We start from the raw sequence: 23,997 nt of genomic DNA, 5'->3' as shown, positions 1-23,997 counted from the left end.
AGAAGAAAATGAAAAATACCAAATTACGTTTGCAGGCTGGTGTGGAGGACAATTCTAAGTGGAATGAGGCTTATTTTCAAGAATCCCACGTTAATGTTCTAATTTCATGTAAGTGAAGGTACTTCTGACATGGAGTAGTCACTAGAATGATTTATTTATTTAATCTGCACAACTGCATTTACTAATGAGGGCAGAGGCATGGTGGCAGACCATGCAGGTACCAGTGTTCTGCCCTCGCAGGTGATCTTCTCAGCAGCCCAAGATCACAGCAAGAGAAAATAAGTGATGCCAAGTTCTTGGGTGAGAGGGGAGAGAGTGTTGGAGGAGAGGAAGAAAGAGACTTTGTTGAAATTGAAGAATGGAATAACATTGGTAAAAAATTAATACAACAGTTTTAGAGCAAAGGAATATGGCATACTTTTTTTCTTAAACATTTTATTCACGTTATAGAGGGATTTCTTTTTTGTTTCTTTTTTTCCAATCATTAGGAGAATGGTTGAGGAGTACTGAATCCATCACTACTTTGATGACACAGTTAAGATTCCAGATTCACATTTCCAGGTACCAAGAGTTCCCTCTAAATGCCACTATCAAGTCAGCCTTCTTATACATTTCTTTCTACTGAACGCAGCAATGCCCATTGGTATCTCTGAAGCATAATCACACCTTAGGTCGGTATTCCTCCAGGTAAAGCAGCTGTTTGGAACTGAATTCTCCCCTTCTTTTTTGTCTTATAAACTGAACTGCATCTTCGTACTTCATTCCACATTCAATCAAAGCAAGTGCGACCAGCACAGGTGCCCTTCCCAGTCCTGCAACACAATGCACTGCAACACAACAACCTGGCTCTTCATGAAATTTGGTTTTTAGTAGGTTTAGCCAATCGTCAACTATCTGATTAGGGGGTGGTGCTCCATCATCAAAAGGCCAATCTAGAACGTGGATTCTTTCTTTTTCAACTGGTGCTTTATCATATGTAGCATCACAAACTTGAACCAAAGTTGTCACTCCATACTTCTTAAATTCCTCTGTGAACTTGTTGAGGGTAGCATTGGTAGGGTTGTGGGTTATCAGAAAACGCATGTTCTCATAGGAGATCTCCACAGGGGCTAGACGGTTTATTATGGCAAATAAAAAGTGTGAGCATGCGTGTGTGAGTGTGATGGGGAAAATGAAAAAAAAAGCAATAAATCTTGAAATGTTTCACAGCAGAAAACATTAAACAGACCACTAAAATGCCTATTATCGATCAGTGTTTCCTCTATTCAACTTGTTTATTCTTTAAGAAGCTTCTCCCTTCAAGGTAAGCAGAAGTATTGAGAATCCACTTGAATCCAAATTCGATTTGGGCCTCAAAGTCTGCTGATGGATACCTTCGGACTCCAAAAAAATCCAACTACATACGAAACTTAAGCAGCCTTTACTACATTTAGGCACTAGTGAGACAAGTTAAAAGAGTAGGTCACTTTCCACTTTTGTTTACTTGATGCTTAATTTTACTGGAGTTATTAAAACGTATATGCTTGCAAAAAAAAAAAAAGCCAACTATTTCTGAGGCCAGTCTCTGTCCAGAGTGTTCAAGGCAATGTTAATTATGGCACATAGAACCTCCAGGCTCACTTGTCAGCGGAAACGCTGTGCTGAGCCTGGCAGAAGTCTGCCCTCATGCTCAGAATCGCCATAAATGTGCAACGTATATTCCAACGAAAAACGCTGGCGAGCTGGGGACTGGGCATTGAAGTCCAGCGGCGGCGGGAGCGGTGACAGCGACGCCCCCCCTCCCCCCTCCAGCCTTGGCGCGCAGGAATATGGCACAATTTAATGCTAAATTATTGCTCTAAAATTCTGCTGCTGAATTATTAAAGTAATATGACTTTTCTCCATATGCTAGGTAGAATTCTAGGATGTCCCCTAAGACTCCTACTCACTGAAGGGCATGTCCTGTGTAGTTCCTTCTCCTTAAGGCTAGATAGAACTTCTGAGTATGAGGATGTCTCCCCCATGAGCAAATTAAATCGTAGTACAAAAGTGAAGGGATTTTTGCTGATGTGATTATGATTCCTCTAATTAGTTGACTTTGAGTCATTCAGAATTCTGAGTGAGCATGAACTAATCAGATGAGCTCTTTAAAAAAGGGTCTAGAAGTCAGAAATGCTCTCTGCTACTGGATTTGAAGAGTAAGTCACAGTGACTTATTCAACATTGAATTCTGCCAATGACCACATGGCTTGGAAGAGGATCCCAAGCCTCAGATGTGACCGTTGCTCTGGCTGACACCTTGTTTGCTGTCTTGTCAGATCCTGAGCAGAGGCCCAGCTAAACACAGTCCAGACTTTTGACCTACAGAAACTGTGAGATAACAAATGTTTTTGTTTTTTCTAAGTTGCTTAATTTGTGGTTATTTGTTAACACAGCAATAAAAATTTAACATACTCCTCATTGGATAGGTATTCTGAGGGGGCAGGAGAGTGGGGATAATATATATGGAAAATATGTTTACTAAAAATTGAATGAAAATCCATTGACAATTCTTAGTGGATTACTTAACCTAAAAATATTCAGGCTAGTAGATTTCTTTCCCCTACATCTGGCTCTTACTTCTAAGAGTTAGGTATAGTTTGGGACAGAGCAGTGCATCAAGCAAGGCATAAAATGGCCATGTGATACTGTGTCAGAGAAAAAAATATGCCCCATTTATCTCACTTGATTATCACTGGGAAATTATCACTGGTTTGCTAAAGGGAGGAAATGGGCTTATTTTGGTTAGAACTAGACATGGATTTGTTGACCATCAGTTAATTGTTAATTTAAAGCAAAACTACATGACTCATTCTATGTCTTTGTTTCTATCTGGAAAATATTAATATTTTCTTTATATTCACTGACAAATGTGATTAAGAACTGAATCAAGCATTGGTGTATCATAGAGACATAGAAATGATGGTCATAAGTTTTATGCAAGTGTAATATTTGTGGAGAGTTCTGCTCCCTTCCCTCCCAGCTTTCGTGTTTGATTCTTGGGATAATAGAAACTGATTCTTGAAAAGGATGAAGAAATTAACAAAAACACTATAAGCAGAGTAAAGCTCCAGAGTTATATTAAGAAACAATTTAGCAGTCTTTAGGAAGGAAGAGAAAATAGGGTGGTTCTCTATAGGGTAGCACATGGAATTCGGTTATAAGAAGTGCTTCAATGCAGCAGTAGAAAGGTTTATTTGTCCATAAATGTGTCCTCAGCAGGATGAGCTTGGAAAGGCTGCTTCCTTCACCCATATCTTCTGAAGCCTGGATTTGAAGGCCAGTGCCTCATTGTAACAGTAAGGAGTGGAAATCAGATAGTAACAGAATCTCTCAAAAACTGAATCAGAGGCTGAGAGGAGATAAGAGGATCCCAAGAAGGGAGGGCAGAGGAGTAAGAAGGCGGGGAAAAAAAAAGAGGGAGCAATAGAGAAGACATACCCTAATGTCCTCTGATGAACATGTTTTGTATTGTCTACAGAAGAGGAAACAAAACAAAGTTTGGCATTATTTTCTGGATTCTGTGTATTTGATCTTAGAATTTTAGAACTCTTTGGTAATGAAGTGTATTTTTAATTCTTTCAGACATTAAGTGTGTAGCTATAAGGTTATACTTCTTTGTTCATTAGGATTATAAGTGACTGGAGAATGTGTAAGTCAACAAACAGGATTTCAAGTAATTTTATTATTAAACTACAGAGTTTATATCTACATGCATTATGTAGATATGAACAACATATAAATCTGCAGCATTTCCTAGCAAATTCTTATACATAATGCATATTATATCATATTAAACAAAATCATAAGAGTTCAGCAATAGTCTTCTGTATTCTAGTAATTATATGTTTGCCTTGCCCTCAAATCATCCTGAAATTGCCAGGGCCTAATCACCTCTGAGCTCATTATCTGGTCGACTCATGGTAGACTACAACACACTGTCTTTGGGAGTTTTAAGGCGGAAGTTAATTCCTTCTTTTCTCATGTGAGGGAGTGGAATGATTCCTACACTATCCCTTCAGCTGCCTGGATGGATGTCTCCTTAAGCAAAAATGGAATCTGGAGGAAAGAAGTTGCGGAGAAAAGTGAAGGGGAAGACTTTACAGTAATCCCATGACCCCATAGTGAGAGATTTTCTTTGTCCTCATCTACTATGTTCCTTACTGAATAATATCCAATTCAGTATTTTTCATCCTTATGGGGAATTAAAATTCACAAATCATTTTTACTGGGATTATGGCATTTTAGGGTACAAAGTATATACATGCACACTTTCATATTCAGTTAGCTTTATTCAGTTTAAAGTTTCTCATTCTCTTTATTGTTTTCCTACAACCACAAGTTGACTAGCTGTGACCTTTGGGTCATTCTAAATTTTGGGGATAATACAATTGTACTTCTCATCCTACCTAAGCAGAAGCGCTAAAGGTATTTTTTTTAAACCATTTTTTTCCTATTGAAGTATAGTTGATTTACAATGTTGTGTTAGTTTCAGGTGTACAGCAAAATGATTCAGTTATACGTATACATATATCTATTCTTTACCAGATTCTTTTCCCATATAGGTTATTATTATAGCATTGAGTAGAGTTCCCTGTGCTATACACTAGGTCCTTGTTGTTTATCTATTTTATACATAGCAGTGTGTATTTGTTAATCACAAACTAATTTATCACCCCCATCACCTGCTAAAGGTATTTTTTTTTTTTTTTTTTTTGCAGTATGCGGGCCTCTCACTGTTGTGGCCTCTCCCATTGCGGAGCACAGGCTCCGGACGCGCAGGCTCAGTGGCCATGGCTCATGGGCCCATTTGCTCCGCGGCATGTGGGATCTTCCCTGACCGGGGCACGAACCCGTGTCCCCTGCATCGGCAGGCGGACTCTCAACCACTGCGCCACCAGGGAAGCCCTAAAGGTATTTTTTTACCACATAATTTGTCCTGAAAATGCAGAGTACTTTCTCTTTGGTCTCTATTATTTTATGACAAAAATATTATCCTTTAATTATCTGTATGTGAATTCATTTATGTATTTTGCAGAGAGATGTGAATGCAAATGGTTCTAATAGAGCAAGATCAGTGGTAACAAAGGCACTGAGTTCTTCAGGAAACTGAGGATTGAAAAGCTTGAAAGGCTGAGCTTGAAAGGCTGAAGGCTATCTGAGGCCTCTGACCATAGAAAGTTTACCGTAACTTCTTGGCTCACCTGCGCCTTTAAAAATTCCTTTGTCCTTTCTCTAAAGTGGTATCTACTGTAGGGCCATGACTTGCACTAATCATCAACTCTTCCTTTAGAATCTTAACATGTAACTTCTTTTAAAGAAATTTGGTTCCCCATGCTCTCCATGGCTCTCTGTTCTCTGCTCAAACCCAATGTGTAAAAGTCATGAGTTTCTAATCACAATCTATCAGGAAACCACTTAAGACAAGTTTTCCTTAGACATTTATCTTTCAAAAGGAACACCAGGATATGATATAAATACACCTGTTACTATTATTGTGTGGTTATTCAGACTCCTGTCAGCCTTGTAGTTTTATTTTTTAAAATACTGTATTTTTGAAGAGGGAAAAAAAAGCTCACCACACAATTAGTAGGACAGTATTAATCGGGATAAAGGGATTTTTGAACTGCGTGAAAGGCTCTCTTAAAGCTGATGTCCTTTTTTACAGTTCCATCACTGACTTAGTTGAAAATGTGGAAAGCAGGCTCATTAAATATATGGATGATCAAAGCTTGAAGAGGGAATGGAGATATTTGAGGACAGAATTAGGATTTCAAGAAGATGAATGATGGCTAAAATAATCAAGTGGAAATATTATAAGGATATATGTAAATGCTGAACTTGAGCTCTAAAAGTCAACCGCACAAATACAGGTTAGGGCAATACCTGGCTTGAGAGCAAGTGAGCAGGTGTTCATCAATTAATTAACAATAAAGCAAAGCAGGAAACAGAATAAGCTATGGAGTTGCCATTTAAGCCAATAATATGATATGTTCTCTAAAATAGCTTATGTAATCTTACCCTACATAATCTTATTAAAAAGAATAAAACATCCTATGTAAATATATATATTTCTGTAAATATATTTATGATTCATGTGTGTTGATATAAATTGTAGAGTGAGGCATGTGAAGCCATACAGATAACAATTACATTGGCTAGCTTAGGGGACTTAAATTTTTTTTTTATCCAATCCTGTTTTAAGAATTTAAAATTACAATTACAGTATATAAAATAAAATAATGTCGGGCTTCCCTGGCGGCGCAGTGGTTGAGAGTCCACCTGCCGATGCAGGGGACACGGGTTCGTGCCCCGGTCCAGGAAGATCCCACATGCTGCGGAGCGGCTGGGCCTGTGAGCCATGGCCACTGAGCCTGTGCGTCCGGAGCCTGTGCTCCGCAACGAGAGAGGCCACAACGGTGAGAGGCCCGCGTACCGCAAAAAAATAAAATAAAATAAAATAAAATAATGTCAAGGGTACATGGAACTCCTAAAGAAGTAAAAATAATAATAGCGACAATAACTATATTCCTGTTATACTTGTGCAGCAAACTACAGTTTATGTTATGTAATAAATTATTTTATTATTAATTAAAATTATTCTTTAATTTTAATTGGTTCCTTACAACTCTATAAGATAGGTAAGGTAGGACTTCTTTTACTTCTAGGTATTAATGCAAACTCAGGGAGGCGAAGTGATTTAATTTGATCTGAGTTCCAGTGGTCATAACAATAACACAAATATGTCTTTCCAGAAACATTGCTGTGGATGAGTCAGAATAGCATCCAGAGGAAGAAAGGCCTGGTTTGGTATTCTGTGTTGAATGTATGCATATCTAAATGGGAAAGTATAATATACAGTGTAAAATAATATCTTAGCATATATTTTATATAAATAATATAATAGAAAATAATGCACTGTAATGTAGTAAAGTTAGAGATTTAATCATATATTCATTTCATTTAATGTTTTAGTAGGCATATTAAAAAACTGAAATTCATCAAAGATAAACATAGAAAGTGTGCTAACATTCTAAAAACCATGGCTTAGGAAATTAACTTGAAGGAACCAAGAAATGGTTTTAAAGAGCAAGCTCCAAAAGAGTCGGGATCATTTCTGTAGGCACAGAATAATTATTTGTTCAATGACATAATTTCTGTCATTATTTATTTGAAGAAAAGACATTTGAGTTATTTCAGAGGATAGTCATAGAAATAAAAGCTGAAAGTTATATTAAGACAAATTCCAGCTATATTCATAGAAAGAAGAAATTTCTCATGACCAATGCTTTTTTGAGGCTTTTAAAAGTATTTGGGATCACTCCACTGCAGGAGTCTCTTAATTTTAAGTGTCTACATTTTAGTTTAAGTACCAAAACCTGTTTTGCTAACAGTAGAATATTTTTCAGGTAAAGAATAAGCCATATACATCTAATAATTTTCTATTGAAACTTGGACGATTGTCAAAACTTATAAAATAATTTCCATGACCTCAAGGAAAGACTAAATAATTCATTGTGCTTTTGAACTGAAATATGCCATGTCAGGAGTAGGCAAGAGTGGACTAGGATTAGAAGTTTGTGAACATAGACAGTATTCAAAAATCTTAATTTAAAAAAGTCCAACTTCTCAATTATCTAGGTATGCCTTTTTCGTCTAATCTTTCTAATTTTTAATGTGGAGTGGCCAAAAGGAAAAATGACCATAACTGGAGGAAAGCTTCATGTTTGGGTTGGAGAGTGATTATGGATAACATGCATAGTAGACTTTGTTTACTGGGAGAAAAAAAAGTTTTGATGACATATCAATAATTGTTAAATTTCATTTTTACAGTTTTCTTGATTATGGGTAAATCCACTGAGTTTTGAGTATATCAGGAAATTGTATATGGGATACTGTTAATGGGGCTTCATTTCACCTTTCAGAAGAACTGAATTCAGAACAGTGCAATATGCTTTAAGCATGTAATAGATCTTTTTTAAAACTTTTATTTGTGTTGGCTGTGTTGGGTCTTCGTTGCTGCGTGCGGGCTTTCTCTAGTTGCAGCAAGCGGGAGCTACTCTTTGTTGTGGTGCGCAGGCTTCTTATTGTGGTGGCTTCTTTTGTTGTGGAGCACGGCTCTAAGCACGTGGGCTTCAGGAGTTGGGGCACGCGGGCTTAGTTGCTCTGAGTCATGTGGGATCTTCCCAGACCAGGGATCGAACCTGTGTCCCCACAGAGCCAGGGTACAGGCACTTGATGCTTTCTATAATTTCTAAGCATGTAATAGATCTTGATAGTCACCAAGGGAACATATTTTTGTCTTTCTTGTTTTAAAATAAATGGCCTATTTTTTCTTTGATGATCAGTTTATTTCTTAAATATATATCAAACTAAATTGATTTTGTTGAGAGTTAACCTCATTATTCAATTCATTTAAGAACAAATCTGTGAAATGCGAGTTAAAAAGTAACTTGAAATTTAAGACAAACAATACTTATGCTGACAGATATATGCATTATCAAATTTTGGAACACATTTAAAAATCTACAGATTAAAGAACAGCAATTTATGCATGAAAGACAGGCCAGAGATCTGATTTTTTGGAGCGATAAAAATATTTATTTTGTAAATTCCAATATTATATATTGGATTATATATTATATATATAATATATATATGTGTAAATATATGTATATATATATTTGGGGATGTAGAAGGGTTATAGACTTATTTTCTTAGGACATATTATATAATAACTTAGAAATAACTTTTTTGATCAAGTAGGTATAAACTCAAGGTTCAGGACAACTTAAAGTTTTGTGGTGGGTGTATTTCATAAATATAATATATACTAAAAAGTGTCATGGTAAATATAACATGTAAACAAAACTCTTGCAAAAAATTAAAGTGAATGTTTATAGTATTATAGCTTGTATTTCTCACCAGTATTTACTGAGGTGAATGTGTTACCTGATCATTGCTTCAGTGTTTATGATTAATTGAAGACTCAGCTTGCCTGTCTGAATGGGGAAATTTTGATCTTTCTATTTAGCTTGTATTTCCAGAAAGGTACCCTTCTATCCCTTGCCTACTTTCATAGATGAAGAATGGCCTTCCGAGGCTGTACAGAAGCAACAGAACAGAATTCATAACTATGATTTTCAGAGTAATATTGTGTCTCAGGAGGCAATACAAATAACTGACTCATTTTCTGACTAGACTAGTTGTATGGTAGGACAGCAATCTTTTACTTAAAGTTTCTCCATCTAAAAAAAAATGGATATATCATGAATACCATTTATCTTTCTGGGGATGAAAATAATTTACAGGATATGTTAGAGTACTTTGTAAGTGTATAATGTTCTGCAAATGCTCAATGATTAAGAGAACAGCTCATTTAAAAATACAAATCAAGTATCTTAGAGGAAGAAGAATTGCAGGAAAGAAACCAGGCAAGGTGCCACTGTGTCAGTGCTCTCGGCAGATTGTCTAGCTGCAGCGAGGTATGGTAGTTTTTATCAACTCCTCCTTGCAGCATAAACCTGGCAGACACCAGATTACCCTTTTTTTAAAAATTTATTTTTGGCTGCGTCAGGTCTTAGTTGCGGCACGCAGGATCTTTGTTGAGGCATGTGGGATCTTTCATTGCCCCGCGCGGGCTCTTCCTTGTGGTGTGTGGGCTTCTCTCTAGTTGTGGTGTGCAGGCTCCAGGGCGCGTGGCCTCTGTAGTTTGTGGCACGCAGACTCTCTAGTTGAGGTGTGCAAGCTCAGTAGTTGTGGCGCACGGGCTTCTTTGCCCCTCGGCATGTGGGATCCTAGTTCCCTGACCAGGGATGGAACCCGCCTCCCCTACGTTGTAAGGTGGATTCTTTCCCTCTGGACCACCAGGGAAGTACCCCAGATTACCCTTTAGAGCTCCTTGACCTTGTCCAGTGACAAGATCTCTGACTTAAAAGAAGTAATATGCACCCACTCAGTATGAGACATGCTGGGAATAGAGAACATGAAGGTTTTCATGGAGCTTTGGGGAAGGCAGGGGATTAAATAAATCTTAATAATATCTTGCACCGAATTGACAAATAGCATGGGAAGTGCAAGCTGCTCAGAGCACACAGTAGGAGCACAGAAGCTCTTTCAATGTGAAGGTAGAGTTAGTTGGGGAAAGCTTTCCCGGGAAGTGCCTTGTACTTAGCTCTCTGCTACTGGGCAGAAATTTGTGCTAGGAAAGGGGCATAGTGCCCAAGGAGGTAACACGATGTACCAAAAAAATTCCAAATAGAATTATTTTAGAATTTTTATTTATTCTATTTTTATCATTTGTTGACTGTCATCTCTCTTCAGTCTGTATTTGATCATGTGTCATTCTCTCCTACCTTCCAGGTTGTAAAATTTCCTTATTGCATAATAAACTCCTGAGTATCTGACACTTACTCATAAATCTTAAAATTCAATCAAAAAGAAGCACCCTCCAGACATGATGGTATTTGAGCTTTCTTGTATGTGGATTTTGGTCTTCACATACCTATGCCTGTAAAAATAATTTAAGACATAACCCAAATCCTATCTTCTTCATAAATTTTCTGATTCCACTCTTTAGAAGAAGACTTTCCAGAAAAATACATTTATTGTCTATAATGTTAAGTTGTTACTTACCCCTTGTTATGTTCTCTGGGACTTCCCTCACAGAAAATATTCAAATCATAGAATTATTTAATCTGAAAAGAAAGCATGACTGCTTCAAAAAAGAAATGAAAAGTTATTTATATGCCATAATTATATTTTGAGCTCGTGAGTCTTAATACTATAAAGTTCGAATGTATCCTTTTACTCTGCTCTGCCTCAAACATTGACTGATTCATTCTGAAGAATATAGCACATCTAGTTTATAGCTTGAGAGTTTTTTTATTTTAACAGTTCTGGTTCAAAGCTATAAAATTATGCCTAAGATATTATACTTTTCTGTGTGTTTATTTTTGGTTCTCCAACTAGATTTTAACAAGCCCTATAAGATAAGAATTTTTATTCCTTCTCTCCCTCTTCCTTTTCTTTTTCTTTGCCTTTTCTCTCTCTTTCTTTCCCTCCCACCTTTTCTTCCTTCTGCTCAGGCTTCCATATTTATTCAGTAAATATGATTAAAATACACATGCACTTAGGGAGGATGTGAATGCTAGAAAGGCGCTGGCTTAAATTAAGTAGTCTAACATAAAGAACTACCAGGATATATCATGGAAACAATGTGAAGGTAATACAGTTAGATTTCAAGAGATGCTAGCATTGGGAACTGGAAGATGTTTACTTACTAAAAATAGCTACTTGATCTTTTTCTCTCTATAAGAAAAACATATTCTCTAATCTCCAGTGTTCTCTTTTGTGTCTACCCCAATTTTTTCATTTTCTTTGTAAATCTGACTCAACTAGGCTTTTCATCACACACACGACACAAAAATGGCAGCACATCTTTCTCTGAGAAGCATGACGTTCTAGATTCAGGACCACCACCAACTACTCCTAGGCTTTTTATTTCAGAGTCCAAATTCTGGAGAGAGAGAGAGAGAGAGAAAGAGAGAGAGAGACAGAATTGAATTGAATCTGCTCAGCTCATGGGTCAGTTCTCCACTCTTGATCCAAACAAAAGATGGGGAAGGATCATGAAGGGACAAACTTGGCAAGGGACACTATCCCTTCTGGCTAGAATCACTGTAGTATGGGGACAGTTCATCAGATAAGAGAGCATCCTAAACCTGTCAGCTGTATTTGTTATATGTAGGCATTATGAATATCAAATGGTTACATTTCAGGAGACAAAGCTTGAGCTAGAATAAAGGAATGAGATTCAAAAAGAAATAATGAGCATGAAGCTTCACAAATACATCAATAAATTTAAACTATTATTGACACATTAAATGAAAATATGTAATCTGAGAAGAATAAAAATTAAGTGAAATATATTTCATTTGAATTACTTTATTTTAAACATAATAAATATGGATTAGAAGTTTCAAGATGATTCATTCAGCTATATAATGAAATGTATATGTCATATGTGTACATATATTGCCTACCACATTCTCTTTTCTGTTCTAGATTTTAAGGAGATGACAGTGAAAAATATTATAGTAGATGATTTCTACAAGTAGTACTATTACTAGGGGAAACAGATAAGTGAACAGAAAGTTACAGTGCATTATAAGTTATGTGAAAGGACAGGTTGATTATGGGAGTACATGAGAAGAAATTATCTCCATCTTGGGAGTCTGGGAAAGCTTTCTGAAGGATATTGCATATATGTTGAGACCCAAAGAATGAGTAGGAATTAATCAGAGAAGGAGGTAGAGAAAAGAATTGCAAGCAGAGGAACTGCATGTGTAAAATGCCTGAGATTAGAGAGATGATGACTGGTTTAGGGAACTTAAAGAAGTTGATTAAGTCTGAAATGTGAAAAAGTAGCAAGGGATGTGGCTCAGGAGAAAAGGAGGCACAGATCAGGAAGCACCTGGTAAGACATTCTAGAGTTTACCTTAAGAGCAATGTGGAGCCATTATAACATTTCATTCAGGGGCAGAACATGATCAGATTTGCCATTTATAAAGAAAAAGAGCTCTGTTCAGTGTGGCAAAAATCGGAAGGAAGCAACATGAATTTTGAGAGTATTGCAAAAATTCTGGTGCAATGTTATTGGAGTTTATAAAGAAGTTGGCAGTGGGAATGGAGAGAAGTAGATGGAGTCAAAAAGTATTTTGGAAATAAAATCTATAGAATTTGATGGTTGTAGGGAGTAATGAAGATAAAATTGTTCCCTATGACTCTCAGGTTTCTATTTGAGCGTACTGTCTGAATTGTGGTATCATTCACTAATATAGAGACACTGGAAGAAGAGAAGCAGGCTTGCTGGAAGAGAAAAACAATAATTTCAGTACTGAATAGGTAAAGCTTCAAGAACCTGAAAGGCATCCATGTAAGTGTGTCCTTAGTCCCTGGAAAGCCACTGTTTGCTACCAATATTTAGTAGCAACTTCTTATTTTTAAGACACAGTTTAGTCCTGATAAAAATACATTAAATACCTTCTAACTTTCTAACTTTAGTCTAACCACACTCCACCCCTCAATTGATTTTTCTAAAATACATTTCTGATTATGTCACTGACCAGTTCAGTATCTTTAATGTTTAATAAAGATTGCTGCTAAATGGAAATTACTTACTCTGCTACTATTTTGTACATAGAAGATACTCAGATTTTTAATGATTCATAGTTTTCATTTCTTTAAATTCACTTATTGAACACCTGCAATACGCAGCACACTATTGAGATACAAAAGTAAATAGGATGAGGTAATGATCTTCAATAGAGTTTAAATCTATATAACTTTCAAATTAACTTTAAATAATTGTGTATCACAAGAGTGAAGTAGAAATATCAAGAGAAAGAGTGCTTTGAAAGTGCTGTCATTCAGTAAAGCCTCAGAAGCCCAGAAATGTTAGGGAATTCATAAGGGAATAAAGATTTACCATGTGGGTATTGAAAAGATACTGAAAACATGAAAAAAATAGATTCTCATTTATCTAGTGATGAAAAAGGTCATTCATTACTTTTGTGAGGACGATTTCAGGAGATCAGTGAGTCCCTAAGTCAGTCACAAGAATATCATAGAGAGAAATGAAGAGAGCAACCATAGTCTACATTCAATTGACTTTTAAATAAATGGATGAAGTTGATGGTTAAAAGCTGGAAGGAACTAGAACTGTGATTCAGATATGTGTGTGTGTCTGTATGTTTATATTTACGTATGAGTGTATGTATATCTTTGTAAAGCTTATAAAGAATCCAGACAATTGGGGTCTCCAGAGAGAATGTGGTGGCAAGGGTTATCAGTTTAAAAACATATTCAGTATCCCATGCTCTTGGATTGGAAAAATTAATATTGTTAAAATGGCCATATTACCCAGAGCAATCTATAGATTTAACACGATCCCTATCAAATTATTCATGACAGTTTTCACAGAACTAGAACAAATAATCTTAAAATTTATATGGAACCACAAAAGACTCAGAATTGCCAAAGTAATCCTGAGGAAAAAGAATAAAGCTGGAGGCATAACCTTCTCAGACTTCAGATAATACTGCAAAGCCATGTTAATCAAAACAGCATGGTATTGGTGCAAAAACAGACATATGGATCAATGGAACAGAATAGATATCCCAGAAATAAACCCATACACCTACAGTCACTTAATCTTTGACAAAGGAGGCAACAATATACAATAGGTAAAAGACAGTCTCTTCAGCAAGCAGTGTTGGGAAAGCTGGAAGCTGCATGTAAATCAATGAAGTTAGAACACTCCGTTACACCATATACAAAAATAAACTCAAAATTACTTAGACTTAAATATAAGACAAGACACCAAAAACTCCTAGAAGAGAACATAGGCAAAACATTCTCTGACATAAATTGCAGCAATGTTTTCTTAGGTCAGTCTCCCAAAGCAAAACAAATAAACAAAAGGGACCTAATCAAACCTATAAGCTTTTGCATAGCAAAGGAAACCATAAACAAAATGAAAAGACAACCTATGGAATGGGAGAAAATGTTTGCAAATGATGCAACTGACAAGGGTTTAATTTCCAAAATACATAAACAGCTCAAACATCTCAATATCAAAAAAATAAACAACCCAACAGAAGACTTAAATAGACATTTCTCCAAAGAAGACATATAGGTAGTCAACAGACACATGAAAAGATGATCAATGTCACTAATTGTTAGAGAAATGCAAGTCAAAACTACATTGAGGTATCACCTTGCACCAGTCAGAATGGCCATCATCAGAAAGTCTACAAATAATAAATGCTGGAGAGGGTGTGGAGAAAAAGGAACTTTTCTACACTCTAGGTGGGAATGTAAATTGATGCAGCCATTATGGGGAACAGTGGGGAGGTTCCTTAAGGAACTAACAGCAGAGTTACCCTATGATCCAGTATTTCCACTCCTTGGCATACTTCCAGAAAAGATGAAAACTCTAATTTAAAAAGATACCTGCACCCCAATGGTCATAGCAGCACTATTTACAGTAGCTAAGATATGGAAGCAACCTAAGTATCCATTGACAGATGAGTGGATAAGGAAGATGTGTAACATATATATAATGGGATATTACTCAGCCATAAAAAAGAATGCAATAATGCCATTTGTAGCAACATGGATGGACTTAGAGATTATCATACTAAGTGAAGTAAGTCAGACAAAGACAAATATCATATGATATCAGTAATGTATGGAATCTAACAAAAGATTCAAATGAAATTGTTTCAAAACAGAAACAGATTCACAAACAAAGAAAACAAAATTATGATTACCAAAGGATAAAGGAAGGGAGGGGTAAATTAGGAGCTTGGGATTAACAGATACATACTATTATGTTTAAAAGAGATAAACAACAAGGTCCCACTGTAAAGCACAGGGAACTATTATATTCAGTGTCTTGTAATAACCTATAACGAAAAGAATCTGAAAAAGAATACGTATATATACACACATATATATATATGAGTGATTCAGATTTATCTGAATCACTACTGTACATTGGAAACTAGCACAAGATTATAAATCAACTATAATTCAATGAAAAAAAGTATGCAGACATATGTACAAATAATAAAAATTGACTGCGTGTGATTAGACTATGGGCATGGAAAAATAAATTACTGCATATTTAAGTTAAACCAGAGGAGAAGAAAAATTGAGAGAATTATTATTGATAATATTCTATTTCTTGTGAATAAGCTCTGTAAAGAAGGATGAGAGATTGAGGTCAAGCAAAATATTGAGAGTGCCGTTATAAGAAGAGAATCCAAAAGAGTTTTGGACAATCTCATATCTGTGGAAATACAAAACAATAGAATTCAGGGCTGTCAAGCAATCAGGACTTGAGGAAGCAATGTCCTAGATAAATGGCAGATATAGCCAAGTGTCCAGTGTTCACTAGCTTTCTCTCTTGAGGAATTTGTGGAATTCTTAAGTTCCACAAGGTAAAATGTAAGCATAAAACCCTACAAAGCAGAGAGGCAAGTTTAAAATTCTAAGCAGACAAAAAGTATAGATCAGGAATTGCCAAGGAAGAAGGGCCCTACTAAATGACCCAGACTTTTAGATCTGAAGGGCTAGGTTCTAATCATAGTCATGAATTAGAGGTAGAGAATCAACCTTACAAAAACTGCAGCCCAACTCCGAGTCATGCAAAGAGAAGGAAAAAAATATTGTTAGCAGAGAGAACAAAAAAGACATAAATTTCACAGGAGCAAAATAAAATTGTGGAGTATATTTTCAAGAAAAATGAAAGCGATCAGAAAACAGTGGAATGGCATGTTTTTTAAAGTGTTGAAAGAAGACAACTCTCTACTTGCAGTTTCATAAACTATTTAAACTATCCTTCAAAGGTGAAGATACAAATAAATATTTCCTGACAAAAATGGGAGAATTTTTGCAATACAAATTAAATTTTACACATTGAAAAATACTAAGGAGCATTCTTCAGGTTAAGGAAAATGCTGGGATATGGAAATACAAATATGCATGAAGAAGTTAGAGCCCTGAAAGGGCAAACATGTGATTCAGTATGAATGAATATTCACTGCACAAAGTAGCAAAAATGACTTATGGTGTCTACATGTTAAAAGGCATTACTATACTAACACAAAATATGGGATAGGTACATGGAGCAAAGATGTTTTAGAGCCATAGCATTTCCTGGGAAATGGTAAAAGTTATAACTTACATTGGAAGGTAATAATTTAAGTATGAATATTATAATCTCTAGGACAGTCTTTCTCACTATTTTTATCCTAGAAAAACCCTTGAAATAATTTTCGGATCTCAGGAAAGTTATGCATAACAATTATCATAACTATATTTCACAGAACATTAGTTTGATCAGTAAATTGTAGATATAATGATGTAATATTATTTTCAATGCTCTTTTTAATAGCAAATGATACTTTGTATTTTTTTGTCTATTATACTAGCCTTTTCTTTTTGTGTTATTTCTCTTTCCCACAAAAGATATCAATCTAATGAAATTCAGTAGTGTATGTAGAAAAAAATTTAGTTTTCTCTTTAAAAAATTATAACTTATTTTTATCTTATCCAAGATATCTACAAAGTATACCATACCTAATAAAATATGGTACATAGTATGTGGTATGCACAAGAATGGTTTTTACTCCTATTTAAAAATAAAAATAATTTTTTACTCAACTTTCCTTTAAAATAATCAAGCTTAGCTTATTTTTCTTAAAATTAATCTTCTTCACAGATTTTAAATATATATAGTTTTACATATATATAGTTTATAAACTAACTAAATTAACTAAAACCATCAAGCCAATCTCTAGCTTACCCTTTCTCAGCAACCTACTCTATTGTCCCTCCTTCTTTCTTAGTAATAGAACTGCTAAAATAAAGACCTCAATTTCCTGTTCCCTTACAAATTGGTGTGGCCATGTGATGAAGTACTGCTTATGGGATTTAAGTGGAGGTAGTGTGTAAAAATTCCAGGAAGTGTTTTGAAAGGGAATGCTCTTGCCCTTCCTCTTCCTTTTCTGTAGTATACACATAACAACGGCGGAAGCTCGGGCAGCCATCTTTCACTGTAGCCTGGTGTCCCGGGAAATGAAAAGCAAACAAGGCAAAGCAATGAGATCAGAGGATCACTCTACCCCGGGACCACTCTTTTGCCAGTGATAACTAAACTCTTGTTTGACCCCTTATGTTGAGTTTCTGTTTCTCAGAAACAAAGGAAATTCTCACTCAAAGGGATTCTGTGAAAGGGCATTGAATACAAGTGACAGAGGAGATCTCCAGAACTGATAATGAAGAAAAATCTTAGGTTTTGAGGGTGTGGTGTTCAAAAAGGGCTATACTTTATTTTTTATCATAGAAAGTCAAAATGTAATATCTGAAACTGGAACATTTTGATTTAGCAACATAAACACATTATTTAGGAATATGAGTTTAACATACCAGAGAGAACATCTAAGACAGCCAAAATGAGTTGCCTTTGGGGAGTGGAAAGCAAAGGTGAAAAGGGGTGAAAATGAGTGGCACAGAGGAATGTTATTTTCCATTATGAGCCCTGGTGAACTATTAGATCAATTAAACTCTGTAAATGTATTACCTTATCATTTACTATATTTATAGTGATAAACACAAAAAATTATTTTTAAAGATGAAATAGATATTTAAACCTGTGATCTGTATTTTCTACTGCACCTGCATGAGAATGGTAAGAAAGTTCTATTGTTTGTGCTAGTTGACTTACCAGAAGGTGATTTAAAGAAATGGCATTCTTAAATTGAGAGACAAAGGTCAAAGACAAGCAATGCCTTAGCTGTTAAAACGTATATCATGAAGCACAGATCCTTAACTGCATACAGTGGCAGTCCACGGGGAGTGAGGAGGAGTGCCTTTAGTTTGTATCTGTGACTTATTGCTATGACATGACACTATTACATTTTGGTTTTTAGCATTTTTAAAGAGGAAGTAATAGTTATGAGAGATGAAGAACTCAGAATTAAGTACTGTAGTTATACACAGAAGGGTAATTTGGTTTTGATGTATTGGCTCAAGCCTGTTAACGAATAATACCAAATTTTAAGTAGCATCTCACCAGTATGAAAAAGAGGTAGCATCATTATTAATGTCTAAACTATAGTGTGTTTCACACAGGATTATGGTAAAGGTCAGGCCATGTTTCTCTGAATTAAAAGCTATTCTGAGCTATCGCATTCCTAATCAACTGAGACCTAAAGGTGCATAGCTCAGTTATAATGAGGCACAATGAATTTAAATAAACTGCAAGATACAGTATAGTGATTTATATGTGCACTGTGGTATCCTTTTAACTCATTAGCAATGAATGATACTATGTGTTTGCAACTGTTTTTTGCTGTATGACTATTTTTTAATCACAATATTTCTTAGTAAAAATGCCTTATGCTCCCATTTCTTCCTGTATGTGTAAAGTAAAAGGTAATGGGTGCTTCTGGCATGTACCCAAACATGAGTTACAGCAGAAAGGAACCAGCAAATATCCACTCAAATAAATTTCATAAATTAACCATTTGTAACTATGCTTACATGTTTATGGTTTCATGGTATAGAATTGCCATGAGAATTGAGAATAAGAATTGAAGGTTATATGTAGGTTTCTGAATTATACTTCAGACTTATTTTTGTGGAGGAATTAAAAAAAATCATTAAACACATTTGAGCATTTATTAAATAACACCAAAATTTAGCCAGAAACTCTCTGCTTAATAATTCAGAAGTCTTATTTACCATCTTCCATCATCTTATGTTTACCCAATAATTTTTGTAAACAACAAATCCCTATAGCTTGCTTATATATCAGGTTTACATAAACTGGGGTTTATTTCATTTTGTAAAAGCCTTTTGTTTTCTTTATTTCTAGATGAAGAGAAAATCTTATGCATGACATGCATGATCAAACTTTTAACTAAAAAAGAGGAGTGATTGAATTGATAAAATTCTCTTTATAAATGGCTCAATTATATCTACTTTTTGTGGTGGTCAAAAGAGACTAGTTATAAAATCCTGAGAAATCTGTTTCTCCTAATGCTTAGGAAATCTATCCATATTATATTTATCTTAAGTTATGCTCTCTACACTTGAAATAGCCTCACTACTCCTAAAATTGAGTCAATTTAATACCATTGTATTAAAACAGGATTTTTGTCTTGGGGTTCAACTGCTTTTGAGTTTCATTATCAGTTACTTATCCTTCCCATTCTTTTTCTTGGTGAGTTTTTGCCTAATATACACTTGGCCTTTTACTTATTAATTCTAGAATAATGTGACAGATGTTTCTAAATATTCCTCAATATCTATTCTCCTTTCTTTCCTTTTAGAAATAGGTGTAAAGTTATACTTAGCTAAATGGCCATCCTACTACAAACTTCATTTCTCAGTCTCCCTTGAAGCTAGGTATTATGGGCTGAATCGTGTCCTCTCAAAATTTATATGTTGACATTCTTACCCCTGTACCTCAGAATGTGACTGTTTTTGAAGATTGGGTTTTTAAGAAGGTACTTAAGGTTAAACGAGGTCATTAGCATGAGCCCTATGCCAATATGACTGGTGTCCTTATAAGAAGAGGAGTCTAGGAGACAGACAAATATATAGGAAAGACCAAGTGAAGACACCAGAGAAGGCACCATCCATAAGCCATGAAGAGAGGCCTCAGAGGAAACCCGCCCTGTTAATACCTTGATTTCAGACTTCTAGCCTTCAGAATTGTGAGGAAAATAAATTTCTGCTGTTTAAACCACTCAGTTGGTGGTACCTTGTTATGGCAGCCCTAGCAAACTAATACAGTAGGAGTGGCCATGGGATTGAGTTTGGGTTACTGGGGTATAAGCAGAAGTGATGTGTGAAGTTTCTAGATAATTTCCTTAAAAAACAAGGTGGAATATTCTGCCTTATCTCTTTTTCCTTTCTCACAGTCTTGAACACAGATATGGTAGGGACTCCACTTTGAGTGTTCAAATAAGAACAACACTTTGGGTGTGGTAAAGCAACAAGATGGAAAAAACCTGGCCCCCAAATGACCTTGTAGAGAAGAGCCAGCCAGCCAGCCAGGCAGAATGACTCATACCTGGACTATTATGTAAGAGATAAGTAAACTTTTGTCTTTTGTAAGCCACTGAATTTTTTGGGTCTCTATTATTGTAGTTTAGCCTTTAACCCTAACTAATAAAACATGTATGGCATAAGTACCAGGCACAGGACCGCTATTCTATTTCCATTTTAATTTTTCATTTATATTCCATACATAATAAATAATACAGTTATATGAAATAAACTATAACATTTATAATTTAAATATATAAAATTATAATATCCATATACTTTTTGATTGTATGTTACATTGTCACACTACTACCATTTTCATTACAATTTCCTTTCAGGTCTAGCAGTAATATATCTAATGGATACTTGTCTTTCCTTTTCTTGGTCATTCTCAGGTGGTCTTTATGAACTATTATTAACTCATTTTCATCCTTCATGAAGACCATCTGAGGGACCAAAGATATCACATAGTCATCATTGTACATTTGGAAAATGGGGTCCATCCACCATCACATACCCCTGGCTCCTATCCAAGCACTTATCTGAGGTGTTTCTGATTAAGTTCTATTATTATTATTACTATTATCAATATTTCACCAAATTATGAAGCTGGAAGCCATGGCCTTTTTCCCACAGGCTTATTGATTTTCCACACATTTACTTCAAATCATGCCATGTGATTTTTTTCTTTTTTAACAGATGTTGATAACCATGGTATGTGAGTTCAGTGGACATAATACCCACCCCTGCCATCTCCTACTAGTTTCTAATCATACTAGATGATTTATAGTAATTTTAAGGACCTTCATTATACAGAGCTCTTTTCTTATTTTTTTTGTAGTCAGAAAGTCCAACTCTCTTTCTAACCTAACTCTATATAATATTGCTGCTCTTTTTTGTTATCTGTTATGTGTTGAATAAGTGTGTCTTAATGCTTAAAACCTAAGATTTGCAGCAAAAGGAAAGATGATGCTCCTGGAATGAAGTAGTGCATCAAATGCTGCTAGTAGCCATTTAGAAATTCTTTCCATTGCGACTTACATAAAATAACTTGCAAGCAAAGCAGCCTCACAAACGTGTTCAACTGGGGTCCTGTTGGGAACTAAAAGATGGGCAGTTTCTTGCTCTCTAAAGAAAAGGATAAGTTTAGCTTGATTGAATGGTGGTAATTCTATCTCCCCACTCTTGGATTAAGTGATTAACCCACTGGAAGTCTGTGATCTGATTTGAAGTCCCTAGCTTCAAAAGACTCTCCACATGAGACCTATTCACATAAACCTGAGTTCCTCTAAATAGAAAAAAAAAAAATCTGTATTTACTCTTAATTTTTTTTTTCAGTTGATGAAATGTTTTTGAGTATCAATAGGATTTTGATAGTACCATAATTTCTTCTCAAATGCAGTACTGGGAAAGTAGAGCTTGAAGGTCCTGGCACATAGGGTTCTGTTGCATGGAATTCAGGCAGGAAGGAGATAGTAAATCACTCTTAGGGCTTTTTGAGGTACTTTCCTTGTCCTCCCATCAGATCAACTCTCATTCTAAGGAACAATGAATTGAGTTTGTAATTCATTGTAAGGGGGTTTAACATGCCAAAATAAACATTTATTCTTTGAATTTTGAATGGGAAATGCAAATTTTTTGACTATCTGAACCCTGAAGAGTATACTCAATTTGATAATTTCAGATTTAATTAGGTAATTGGGCATAGTTCTCAGTGGAGTAGGGCAAATAAAATACTCTTGGCTTGAGTGATCACTTTAATAAAGTGAGTTTCTTCCTCTCCATTAACTTTTGTTGAAAAATAATTCATTTAAAATGAGAGTTGAAACCACCATAGTCCTAAAACATCTCATAATTGAATGTCCCCCCCACTCTCCAAATTAACACAGTAAAGCAAGGAAAATAAGGAGGCCTAAATACAAGCAAGTGTTTAACAGATACCCAAAAGGTTTGAGCTTCTGACATTGTATATGTATTTATGCTGTTAATTACCATCAGTATATGCTATATGCTGAGTATTACAATTTGTGAAAATAGAATTATGTGAAAATTTTAGACTCAGACTTTATGGAATTAATAGTCTAAGGGAGGCATTTCTTTTATAATGACTTATTCAGGTATGTTGTGGTTGAAAGATTTCAAAGTCTAGCTAGACTCCTAAAATATTTGGAAGATAAATCCATCCATTTGTTCAGAAAATATTTGTTAAGCAAGTACTACATTCTGATTAAAATGGCCTTAAGTTTCCCTTCAGCTTGACTAAATTTTAGACAAGTTTCTTTCTGACTATAGGCCCCTGACCTCCCTTTTCATGGAGCATTTACTTTAGAAAACTTTCAGTTATAAATTCTTTCTCTGCCCCTTTGATATGTTACCCTTCTCCCAGCTCTTGCCAGTTTTACAACCCAGGAATATCTTTCTCAAGAACCTGGCAGCCGTCTCTTTGACATATAATCATCAAAAAGATAGCATCCTTAAAAAACAGAATTTTTGCAACTCAGAAATAACCTTGTAAACAGTAAAGAGCCTGTTTTACTCCAAAGAAGAATCTAAAGTTTGAGTTAAAAAAAAAAGAAAGATAACATCCCTATCTTTCAGTCTTTGTAGGAGGCTAGGGGCCTAACTTCGATTAGTGCCAATTAGCAGACACAGATGGCCTAATCACATTAACTACCCTCCTCCCTAACATTGTCCAGTACTTTTCCTGTAGCTTGCCCCAGTACTTAAGATCTCCCATTTTTTGTTTCAGTTGAATTCATTCTCCCTCCCCTATTGCAATAGTCTTGAAAAAAGTCTTCCTTCCCTATTTAACTTGTCCAATATAATTTTTCTTTGACAATTCCAAATCCTGTATTAATAGGAAAAAAAATAAGACATGTTTGGGATAGGTGTTGTCCTTGCCCTCAAAGATCTTAGAAACTATTAATGCTATAACAATTTCTTGAATGTAGAGGCAGCTTCAAGGAATGCTTCAGATGTATATTGTAGATTCCATTTAATTTACATTTGAATTTATCCACAAACTTGGGTATTCTAGAGGTCCTCCAGACTGATGATGGTTATCTCAAAGTTTCTGAATCAGAACCCAGCCCAAATTTACACTCAAAACCGGGTTTACCTGCAGGATGAATAATGGTGTTATTTAGAACATAATAAAATGGTATTTTACTTAGAAATATCTTCACTAGGATTATTGGATGATTGAAATCCCATATGTAGACATATGTCACTTTGTATTAACAATTACCGTTCTTTTCAAATATGATAATTAAGTAATTTATATCTTATCATGAAATAATACATCATATAGTCCTTTGCAACATGAGGGAGGCAGGGTATCATAGGAACTTTGGG

At 35.4% G+C, this 23,997-nt stretch overlaps 1 protein-coding gene across 1 annotated transcript; it reads right to left on the bottom strand.

Moving 5' to 3' along the window:
- Window positions 1-357: 357 nt before the first annotated feature.
- LOC309959010 (protein tyrosine phosphatase type IVA 2-like) lies at window positions 358-1,177 on the bottom strand. The gene has a single exon (XM_082835130.1). The coding sequence runs from the start codon at window positions 1,081-1,083 to the stop codon at window positions 661-663; it is 423 nt and encodes a 140-aa protein (XP_082691256.1). The 5' UTR covers window positions 1,084-1,177; the 3' UTR covers window positions 358-660.
- Between the last annotated feature and the right edge of the window lie 22,820 nt (window positions 1,178-23,997).

The sequence above is a fragment of the Leucopleurus acutus genome, assembly GCF_964270905.1.
Source record: "Leucopleurus acutus genome assembly, chromosome: 3".
Classification (NCBI taxonomy): Eukaryota; Metazoa; Chordata; class Mammalia; order Artiodactyla; family Delphinidae; genus Leucopleurus; species Leucopleurus acutus.
Note: the sequence above shows the minus strand (reverse complement) of the source record. Positions and strands in the feature narration are given on the sequence as shown.